This window comes from Sarcophilus harrisii, chromosome 3, assembly GCF_902635505.1.
Source record: "Sarcophilus harrisii chromosome 3, mSarHar1.11, whole genome shotgun sequence".
In the NCBI taxonomy this organism is placed as follows: Eukaryota; Metazoa; Chordata; class Mammalia; order Dasyuromorphia; family Dasyuridae; genus Sarcophilus; species Sarcophilus harrisii.
In genome coordinates, this window is record NC_045428.1 from 596,121,201 (window position 1) to 596,133,101 (window position 11,901).

General features: G+C 41.6%; 1 protein-coding gene across 1 annotated transcript in view; it reads left to right on the plus strand.

The window, feature by feature from the left end:
* The window catches only part of LOC105750163 (sialic acid-binding Ig-like lectin 12), a 29,819-nt gene extending 21,434 nt beyond the window's left edge, over positions 1-8,385 (plus strand). Inside the window, exons 9-11 of the mRNA XM_031961690.1 lie at positions 5,163-5,265; positions 6,741-6,843; positions 7,505-8,385. Of these exons, the coding sequence (XP_031817550.1) occupies positions 5,163-5,265; positions 6,741-6,843; positions 7,505-7,687 (389 nt within the window). The 3' untranslated portion in view covers positions 7,688-8,385. The remainder of the gene's footprint in view (positions 1-5,162; positions 5,266-6,740; positions 6,844-7,504) is intronic.
* The last annotated feature ends 3,516 nt before the right edge of the window (positions 8,386-11,901 follow it).

Below are 11,901 nucleotides of genomic sequence, written 5' to 3' on the forward strand. Positions count from 1 at the left end.
ATTCTGGAAAAGGCTTTTTTTGTCTCCTCCTGATTCTCTTTCTCCTCCTCTTCCCCATTCTTTTTGGAGAGGGGACATACTATTATCACTAGTCCAAAAAACTATATAAATAAGCATGGTCTAGCAAAAAAAATCATATATTCACCACGTCCACATCTGTGCATTGTCCCTCTGAAAAGGGCAGCAACGGTGGCAAGAGTGCTAGGAGTCAGGAAAACCTGAGTTCAAATCCAGCCTCAGCGTGTGGGCTCCTGGGCAAACCATCTACCCTTTGTCTACCTCAGTTTCCTCAATTGTACAATGAGGACACTAGTAGCAGTCATTTTCCAGAGTTAGGAGGATAAAGGTGTAAACTGCTCAGCACAGTGCCTGGCACATGGTGGGCATCGTGTAAGTGCTCATTCCTTTCCTTCCTTTAGAGCCTTACTGCATGGGTCAAAGTTCTTAAGTCTTTTGAAGTTCTTTCTCTTTATACTGCTCACAGTAAGTCAACAAACAGTAAGTGCTTATTAAGTGCCAGGCACTAGGGTAAGTTCTGGGGATAACAAAGAGAGGCAAAAGATAATTCCTGTTCTCGAGGAGCCCACAGTTTAATGCTGTTGTTGTATAGATTATTTTACTCTGTATCAGTCCTCACCAGTTTTCCAAGGATCCTCTAAAACCCTCATTTCCTTATTTCTTTTGGCATAATGACAGTCCACATTCACACACTCTCCCTTCTGGTCTGTGTGGGAGGCCTGAGAAACAATTCCCCCACTAATGTGGGATGGGTCTTCTTGGGCATTTCACAACTTCCTCCTAGTTTCCCTCTCCAGAGTCAGAACACCCCTACTTTCCTCAGTGTGGCTACTTTGTGCCTATTTTTTAGTGTCTAGGTCTGCAAAACTGACCCTGGTACATTAGTCACCAAAAGCTTCCTTCCTCAGTTCCTAGGACTGATAAGTCCTTTAGAGACCCTTTTTTCTTCATATAGTGGCTCTCTTGGATCCCTTTCTTCCTAGACAGGCAGATTCTCATACTCAAAGATGCTGAGACTTCAGGAAGCATGAGGACAGAACCTGGATCTCTCCTCTTAGTCTCACCTTTTCAGAGATGCTGGTTACCTGCTTCTACTAACTTTATTTGGGAGATAGAGGGGATGTAAGTGGGGTAGACAAGAATTGACTGGCAGTGGAGGACCTCAGGATCTAGGGAGGAACCCGAGGTTTTACTTTTCCATAGATCTTCCCAGACTTCCCAGTCTGGATACCCCTGACTCAATGACAGTTCAGGAGGACCTGTAGCTTCTGGTTTCCTGTATCTTCTCATTGGAAAAAAAAATCCCACCAATCAGATCCTTTTCTAGAAATGTCACTTCTAATGCCATGTAACCAGTAGTCCTTTCTTTGACTTTATTCACACACTATATTTCTGTTCAGCCTATAATTTGTTCAGCCATTGTGTTTTCTCCTCCTCAGTTTCCAATTCTTTGTTGGAACAGCAGCTGGAAAGATGCTACAAATATTTTTTGTGCTTTAGTGATTTCCCTTCTTTCTTTGATCTCTTTGGAGGGGTCTAAGCCTAGTAATATTATCACTGGGGCCCAAAGGATGCACCATTTAGTGACTTTTGGAGTACAGTTCTAAATGACCATTTAGAATGTCTAGTCAAATCCAGAGCTCCACCAGCAGTGCATTATTAATATGACTCTCCTCCCATATTCCCTTCAACAATGGTGGTTTTTTCTGTCATTTTTGCTAATTTGATAGATTTAAAGCTGACTCAGAATTGTTTTGATATACAAATGTCAATATTAATAATTTGGAATTTTAAAATATGGCTATTCATAAGATTGATTTCATCTATTCTTTCAGAATTACCTATTCATATCCTTTGAACATTCTCTATTATGGAAGGACTAATCTTATGTATTTCAATCAGATCCCTCTATATAATTTGGTAACTGCACTGACTTCTGGGATATGCTACATATTTACGTTTCTAGACTTTGCTTGTCTGCACTTCAAAATTTCTACTAAAATCTGGTCTTGTCATGAGGAAAACTTGAAAAACCTCTATCCCATTAAAAGTTTACTTCCCTATCATGTATTATCTTAATTTCTTGCTTATTTACCTGTTTTGGTTAATTGTATCTAGATTTTAAAAAGACAAATTAAGGTCTCTAATTGTTATGATTTTGCTTTTTCTCCCAGTAAATCTGCTTCACCTAACTTTATCGGATAAGTTATTCTTGCTTGTGTGCTTTTCTCATTTGTCCTTTAGAGTACTATATACCAAAATCTGCTCTTATTTATGGTAGAAACTGCCAAGACCTGAGTGATTTTCACTTTAGTTCTTTAGTATCTGGACTTACTGACTATCTGCAATATATTTTTGTTGATCTCTAATTTCTACATTGTGATGATGACATTTCTGGCAATTTTCCTCTTGGAGATTTTTTTCAAGAAGTAGTGCATGTATTCTTTTTTATTTTCACTGTACTTTGTGGTTCTAATGGATCTAGAAAATTGTGGTTTGTGATTTACTAAAATATAGTATATGAGGTTATTTTGTGTGTGTGAGGAGGAGTATCCTGTTTTTAGGGAAACTGATTTTTCTTAAATGATCTCTCCTTGACCTGTTTTCCAAGTCAGTTGTTTTTGTATTTGCACATATAGTTTGCATTATCTTATCTTGCATTTTTTCTATTTTTCTAATTTTCAATTTTTTTATTTAAAATTACATTTTTAAAATTTAAGATTTTCTGATATTTCTAATTGTTTCATGAAATTATTTTATTCTCTTCTACTTTTCAGGAAGTCCATTAAGTACTTTTTCTTCTCTTTTCATTTCTTTCCTCTTGAGTTCTTATTTCATTTTAAAAATCTCTTTCTTATGGAACTCCTGTAAACGTCAAAGACGATCCATTTTTCCTCTTTGGTTTATGCTTGTAGTTTTTATGAAATTATTCTCCTCTTTTAAACTGGATTCCTGATATATCTGGGTTCATACTTCATTGTGATCGATATCTTCTGCTTATTCAAAGTTCTAGCTTTGCTTTCTGAATTGATGTTTCATGCCAAGATAGTCTTTGTTCCCTAGTAAAATTTAAACTGAGGTGTTCGACCTCTCGTGGTCCTGAGCAGGGTTACTTATTTTCTTCCTCTGACCTCTGCCTTCTAGAGTGTCTCTTCACTCAGTGATTCTTGAGATTTGGTGTTATTCTTCAGGGTTTTTGATCTCCAATGTTTTTAGAGCGGGGGTGTTCTAAGCCTGAATGTTTTCATCAAGGACTGCATGTTCCTGACCAGTCTCTGGGACCCCATGGTCCCACTATGGTGGGGACAATCTGATCTATATTGGCCTAGCTTTTTTATCAGATTCTTTTCTAGTTGGGTATGGGCTTCTGGCTTATGTTTTATTCACTTCTAGGCTGAATGAAATCACTTTTCCCCCAGTAATTTCTTTTTTGACTTCTTGGTAATTATTATGTGGTCCAGTGCTATTTTTAGATTTTTTTGTTAGGATAGATTATAGCAACCTCAGAATAGACAATCATATGTTTTTAAATTACATTAAATAATTAAAATCTACCTTCTCTCTCTCTCATCTCTTCCCATTGAAAGAGAAAGAAAAGTCAAACTCTTGTTATAGACATGTATAGTCTAGCAAAAAAAAAAAATTCCTTTATTAGCTATATCTGGGTGGGGAAATGTCTCAACCTGTTCTCTGAGACAATCACCCCTCTGTCAGAAAATGAGCAGCTGCATGATACATTGTGAGTTCTCTGGAATCAGGAGCCAAGATAGTGGAGAGCAGACACGTCTCTATCTGAGCTGCTCTGACCTTCTCTCAAACCAACAGCAGATTAAGCCTCTGAACTTGTTTGGAGTGACAGATCCCACAATATTTGGAGTATAACACATTTCCAGAAGAAGATATTTTGGAATAACATCAGAACAGGCCTGTCTCAATTGGCTAGGAAGACAGTCTGACAAGCCCACACCTCAGCATAGGGAGCCCCAGGGCAGGAACTGGGGTGTAGACGCTCACTGGGGAATTTTCTATAAGGCTCTTAGGCTACTGTGTTGCAAGCTGGTGGTTTAGCAAGTTTGATGTAAAACAACCAAAAACAAATACAAAAGGCAAATTGTAAGCCATTGAGCCCTGGAAGAACGTGGGACCTGGCCATGATTACCCAGCCCCAGAAGTCAGTTAGAAATACTGGTCCCAGGGGCAAACTAAAGCAACTGTCACCCCTTTGTCTTAAGAGTAGATCTCAACCCTTAAAAATAAGCAAAAAAGCAAAAAGAACTCTGGCCATAGACAACTTTTATGAAGAGAGAGAACAGACCTCAAACCCTGAGGTTCTTAAAGGCAAATCAACTCCAGATGAAGCCCCAAAGGGAGATATGTGCTGGTCCCCATTTCACATGGCTTTCTTGGAAGAGTTCAAAAAGGATCTTTAAAAAGAGTTAGAAGAAAAATGAAGAAAGGAAATGAGATTTTTGCAAGAGAGTATAGAAAAGGAAAAAAGATTATTTGAAGAAAACTTCTTAAAAATAGATATGATGGAATGGGAAAACCACATAACTCCCTACAAAATAGCTATGAAAAAGAAACCAATTCATGGAAAAATAGAATTGTGAAATGGAAAAAAAATTCAATGAATGAGTACTCTACTCATTAAACTGAATTCTAAATTCTTTCCCACATATTTGACTGAGTTGTCATCTTAGTCAGATATCTGCTACTTGGTTTTAACAGCTATTCACAATGTGACTCCATTCTTCCTTTCCTATTTAACATTCTATTTAAACTATCCCACTTGCTAAAACACCACATTCCATTTCCTATGTTGAGCCTTTGGCCAGGCTGATCCCCATTCCTCTTCTCCTCATCTCCATCTCTTAGAAATCTCACCTCAGGTATTATTTCTTACATGATGCCTTTCTTGATCCCCATTTCCCCACATCCCATCCTGCTAATAATTCTTTCCATCATCTCCCCTGCATACACAAAAGGGAAAAAATTTCTTATCTTTACTTTGCAAACATTTTTACTTTATTATTTATACAAGAATATGTTGCTTCCACTCATAGAATGTAAGGCAGGATTGATGCCTACAGAGTATCAAACGTTTATTTATTGATTAATTCATTCCCAATCCCTTCTGTGTTCAGACAGAACTACTCCAGACACTGGAATGAACATAAAAACATTCGCCCTGGGAATTTCCTGTGGAGCTTTTGTCATTGGCTTCTTATCTTTTTGCCTCCTTATTTTGTGAGTATTGGGGCTGGAGAGGGATGGGAGTATTGAGTATTTGTAACTCCGGGGTCTGCAGCTCCGAGTTGTCAAGAGTTCTCTGGAATGAATCATATACTTCTGGATGGCCATGATCTTGGGTTTCTGCCCCCATGAAAGATTATATGACTAACGTGACTTCACTGGTCAATCCATAGTTTAAGTAGTCGTTGCTAACTTTTTTGTGTCATGGATTCTCTTGGCAGTCTTGGGAAGATCCTTCTTATAATAATATTTTTAAATGCATAAAATTGCAAAGGAAAACAATTGTATTTCAAATAAAGATATCAAAAATTTTTTTTAAATTTATATACCCATGAAATGGGTCCATAGACTCCCAGGTTAAGAACTCCCAGTCTAAAGAAATGCATGACAACACCATCACTTATCTCTTGTGAATGCTTTCCAAGGCCAATTATTGTCACCCTCTTCCCTAAGGGTCATCTCCTTGAGGTTATGTCCATCAAGCAGAAGCTTTGAACCCTTGAAACGGGTAACACAAAGGATTAGGAGATAGTTCAGTCACATCAAAATGATGACAATTAATGTAAAGTTTTACATGAGTCCAAAAAAGTCAGTTGTAGCAGTCCAGCATGAGAAAGGTGAAACTAGGCAGCAATTTGTGTTGGAAAAAAACTAATGAGATTTTTAAGGGGGGCTAAACTTATTAAAACTTAAAAGTATGACATGATTATGAGAAAAGCCAAAGGACTTTTGGCTTAATCCCCTTGCCTTCAACCCTGGTCATCCCATGATGGAGTACTGTATTCTGTTTTGGTTGCCTCATTTCAAGACTAGATGGCTAGTCTATGTCTAGAAAAGATAATCAGGATGATGATAGACTTGGAAAGCAAGAAATCACCAGGAAATAACGTTGAACAATAAATAAAAGACAGGGAGCCCATGTTAACTGTCTTAAAATATCTGAAGGCTGTTGTGGGGGAAAGGAATTAGATTCATTCTCTTTGGAGTCCAGACTAAAGAACAGAGTCTGATTTCAGCTATACAACATAAGCAATTTCCTCACTTTCAAAAGTGTCTAAAAAAAATAACGAGGTGCCTAATATGGTCATGAGCTCTCCATTGATAGAAGTCTTCAGCTGGAGGCTGATTGGTCTTTTCTTGGGCATATAGTAGAATGGGTTTTGGCATAATTATGAATTAGACTATATCACCTTAAAGGTCCATTCTCATTCTCAAAATCCCATGATTCTTAGTTCATTTTGACTTTCAAGGAGTATTATCTTTAGGATCTATTAAAAGTCTTTTCCTTTTTACTAATTATTTGGCTACGTCCCCTTCTCTTCCCTTCCCCCCATCTTTTCTCCCATCTTCTGAGTATCGTTGTCTTAATCTCAACCATAACAGAGGTCTCAAAGAGTGGGATGGAGGAGGACTTGGTATAGAGAACAAGCTCTAAGCCCTGGTTATTAGCTATGCATTTATTTAATCAGACTGAAGATCCATAAGAGGAAGTCAACAGCGATGAGGACCAAAGCATCTGAAACTGAAGTCAATGTGGGTGATAAGCATCTTCCCTCAGAGGCCATCCCCTTGGTGAGTAACTCCGGCATAGCCGTTTCCATTTCTGTTTTATCCACAGTACTTCAAGGGAGCTTTCTGTGATTTCAAGTGGAAATTGTCTTTATTATTGTTATTGTTCTGACAATGTGAGTTTATTTTATTTTATCTAGTTTTTTCTGGGGAAAGAAATCAAACCTGTGACATGGAGATCTAAAGAAGAAATGGGTTGGCCATGTCATGACAACTGGGGGAATCCTCCTCAAAGTCATAGAAGAAATGATGGCAGAGGAATAGCCCCTGGGACTGTCCCTACCCATCTTCCCTACTCCCCGTATCCAGAGTGTGCCCTGTTAAAATGGGAGGAAATCATTAAATGACTAGCTGGCATTTAAGATGTAAGAACTAGACCTCTCTTGTCAGAGGTTATGTACAATTCAAGGGCTGGGGAAAATAGGGTCCACTCTTCAACAGTTCTGAATGTGGCTTGGAAGGGAATATAAAAAATCTTAAAGAGTGACCCATAATGCAGATGTAAGAGAGGCAATCCCACCTAGTGGGAAGGAAAAAAGAAGCCAGCCTATGCCCTTTTAAGAACTGAAAATGTCTTCTAGTCTTTCTTCAACTGTTCCTACTCAATCACCCTCTTGTCCAAGGCTCCTACTAGTCACTCTGACACTATTCCTTCTCTCTACAGAATCCAGATAGGATACTGAGATCAAAACAAGCCCTGAGACCAGTATCCCACAGAACAACAAGCTCCACCTCTCAGGAGGAACCAGAGCTGCATTATGCCTGCCTCAGCTTCCAGAACCTGAAAACCCCCAATCCCCAGAAATCTGCATATACTGGCACCGAGTATGCTGAGATCAAGTTTTAAGAATGGTCGTTTTGAGGAAGAACAATTTTCATGTGTTGTTACTGAAAGAAAAACCAGATGTGGTGTGAATAGCACCTTATTTTAACCAGTCCATGAGGTTATTTTTTAAAAACAGAAGACAGAAAAACATATTATAGACTCATAGTTGGGAGGGTTTTAGGAACACAGAATATCAGAACTGAAATACAACTTAAAATACAGAATTTCTGAGCTGGAAGAGAAGTTAAACATAGAACATCAGAGATGGGAGGGACCTTAACACAGTTTCAAGAATGGAAGGGAAATTAGAGTGGGAAGCATCTTAGAACACAGATTGTCAGAAATGCAAGGACCCTTAGAACACAGAATTTCAGATCGGGAAGCAACTGTATTCCAAGGGATGGAGAGAAACCTTCAAGAGTAATTTGGACTAGGAAAGAATTTAGAGGTCACCAAAGTCAAATTATTATCAGGCTGGAAGACACTACTATCTAGCCAGCTGTATGAGTTTAGGTAAATCTATTACTGTTCTCTAAATCTCAATTTTCCCATCCTTAAGGAGTCAAGTTAGATAATCTTTATGGCTCCTACCAGCTCTGAAGTTCAATATTCTTTGTTTTGGGGATGCTTGTGTGTGTGTGGGGGGGGGTAGTTTCTAAGACAGATGTAATTTTAAAAAAATAACCTTTCATTGAAATGTACATGTAGTTTCATAAATAAAAAATATGAGAAAATGAAACACAAATAGCCGTTTAAGTGATCGTGTCCATAAATTAGTTGAACAACTGTTCTTCCCCCAACAAAAGCTGTGCGTGTTGATTTTCATTCTGTAGTGACCCAATGGTGACACTTGGTTCTATGACCTCCAGAAATGCTGTGAGTGCTTGATGTTATGTGATGTCTCTCTGATCTGTCACGCCATTCAATTACCTTCGATTCAATTTAACCAAAGTTAAGCGCCTCCGCCATACTAGGATCTAGAAAGGTAGAAAGCAAGAAGACAACAGTCTCCTTACGGAGTTTCCATGATACTGGGGAGATAGAATATCTATACAGATAAATATGTGAAATATGTATTCAAATTATACAAGTGTATAATAACCTCATAGGTTTAGAGAAGAAAATAATTTCAAAGTTTACCTAGTCCAATCTCTTCATTCTGCAAGTAGGGAAACTGAGATGTAGAGAGGTTAAAGGTCATAAGAAAGGCTATAAGAGCTCCTTGATGTGAATCTTTACCTGGTCAGGGTAAGTTCCACAAACGTCCCCAAGGAGGGAGGAGAGCATTCTGGCTATAACGGACATTCGGTGAAAAGGCAAGGGATGGGGAGATAGTGTCTTGTGCAAGGATCGGCAGTATGCTTGATCCAAAAGTACGCAGAGAGAAATAACTTTTTAAAATTGTTAAAATATATTTTAATATGAATAATGTATATTGGATTACTTGCCATGTGGGGGGGGGGGTGGAGGAAGGAGGAGAAAATTTGGAACACAAGGCTGTGCAAAGATCAGTGTTGAAAAATTATCCGTACATGTTTTGAAAATAAAACTTTAATAACAAATAATAAAATAAAAACTGTTAAAAAAAAAAAAGAAAAGAAAAGAAAAGAAAGAGAGAAGGTTATGAATGGCTTTAGCAGCCAAAAGGAGGATTCCTTATTTGATCCTGGAGGTAATAGGGAGCCACTGGGGTTTACTGATAAGGGAGTGACACAGTCAGACCAGGGCTTTAAAAGGAAGAGCTCTCTGATGACTGATTGGAGGCTGGTCTAAAGATGGCTCAGATTTTAGGTGGAGAGACAAAATGGCAATTATTGCAGTGGTCTAGGGGCGAGGTGATAGGATCTCTTGCCAAGGTGGGGAAGGCTCAGAGGGAGAAAGCAGGCTATAGGAGAAACAAGGCAACAGTAAAATCAGCAGCAGTTGGCAATGGATGGCAGGGCTTTATCCAGAAGGATTTACTTGGCAATATAACAAGTTTGGTGACCTTGGGGACAATAATTCCAGATGAGTAATGGCGAAGGAAGCTGCCTCGTGAGAAGCTGTGAAATGAATGGGAGGGGAGAAAATGGAGGCAGAGCAGACATTCAGCTTTTTCCAGGAGTTGGGCTATGAGGAGAGAGGGAACAGGAGGATCTAGATTAGGACTTGTTTGTATGGTTGGAAAGATAGGGGAGCTCTGGGGGGTTTGGAAGCAGCAGGGAAGAAGCCAGGTTGAAGATAGGTGGGGGGCGGCTGGGGGGTGCAGTGGAGAGAGCACCTGCCTTGAAGTCAGGAGGACTCAAGTTCAAATCTAGTCTCAGACACTTAACACTTCTTGGCTGTGTGACCCTGGGCAAGTCACTTAACCCCAGTTGCCTCAGAAAAAGACAGAGAGAGAGAGAGAGAGAGAGAGAGAGAGAGAGAGAGAGAGATGGAAAATCAAGAAGGAAGAGGAAATGATGGAAGGGCAAATCTGCCTTCTGGTGTGACCTATGTTAAAATAGTGGTAGTGGGTAAAGTGGTAGTTAGGTGAGCTGCTCAGCAAGCATTTATTAAGTGATAAGTACTAGTGGGGGCTGGGAATGGGGGGGGTGAGGGATGGGAAGTGGGAATGGGGGGAGAGGAGGGGGCAAGGAGGGTGGGGGAGGGTGAAGCCCAATCCCTGCTCTCAAGGAGCTTACATTCTAATGGAAGAGACAAAATGCAAACAGCTAAGTGTAGACAAAATATAGTCAGGACAAATTGAGGGCAGTCTCAGAGGGAAGGCGCTAAGACTAAGGAGGCTTAAGGCTTCTTGTTGTAGATAGAGCTTGAGTAGGGCCTTGAAGGAAAAAAGGAGGCAGAAATGGAGGGGGAGATAAGAGACAGAGAGAAAAAGAGAAAGAGAGAAGTGGAGAAAGAGAGATAGAGGATGGAGGAGGGAGAGGAAGATGGAGAGGGGAGAGAGAGAGAGAGATAGAGGTAAAGAAAAAGCAAAAAAGAAGAGAGGAAGGGAAGGGAGGAGAGGAAAGGACAGGAGAAGAGGGAGCAAAGGAGAAGGGAGGGGAGTGAGGAGAAAAGGAAAGTAGAAAGGGAAGAAGAGTGAGGAGAGCAAAGAAGATGAGAGGGGAGGGGGGAAGAAGTAGGGAGGAGAGGAGAGGGGAAGGAAGTGGGGAGGGGAAGGGCAGGGAGTAGGGAAGGGAAATGGGGAGAGGAGAAGAGGGGTGGGGAGGGGAGAGGGGAAGGGGGAAGGAACATGGATCATTCCAAACATGGGCACTGGTGATCTTGCCCAAGGCTGGCAGCTGCCATGCCCGGTTTGAGGGGCCAACCACGGAGTGATTGCTCTGACAGCTGACTGGGGGACAGCTTGACACAGGCAGGGAACGGAGGCCAGCTAGCAGATTATTATAATAGCGCAGGCATGGGATCGTGAGGCTCTAAGCTAGGTCCTTGGCGTATGAAGGAGAGCAGGGGCTGGCCGTGGCGGGGATTTGCCATCTTCTGCCAGGCTCTGAGCGAAGCACCAGGACACAGAGAAAGGCGAAGAATCCCTTCCCTCAGGAAGCTCAGATGCTCTGTGTGTCCCAGGTACCCTCAGGACTCAGGGTGCATGAAAGACAAAGTGCCAGGGGCAGCCTCCAGCAGGGAAGGCCCCCAAAGCAGCAGGGCTCCCGTCGCTGAGAAGCTGGGGAGGTCAGAGAGGGGGGAGCCCGGGGTACAGCCAACACAGAAATGGAGACAGGAAAGAGCGCACCCCCGCAAGGAAGCAGCTGGCCGGCCGGGGGTGTGAGCAGGCTGGCAGGGGAGGAAGAGGCCGAGCCGTCATTAAAGGTCAAACCCAAGTTTCTCTTTGGTCCCAGAGCTAAGTGGGAACCACTGGGGGCCTAAGGAGGGGGCAGGGCCGTGGTCACTCTTGTACAAGCAGAGAATCACTCTGGCCCCCAGACAGAGGAGGGAGACACGCAGTGGGGACAGAACTAGGGGACAGAGAGAGGCTTGTTTGGATTTGGGCAGAAGGGGCTGTGTTTGGGCGATGTGGGGGCAGCGTGTCCCACCCCCATGGGAGTGGGAGTGAGCCACAAGGCTCGACACCGAGCCCGAGGGGGCCCGATCGGAGGCGGGCTCACATTAAGGGCGAGTTTAGGGAAGAAGCCGGCAAGGGGGTCCCCTCCTGGACGAGAACCCCCCTCTCACCCTGCTAAACAATTGTGTCTGTGGGAGGGAGGGGCCCTGGGCCTTCCTGCTACCAGCACTGATAGTCTGTAAATGAC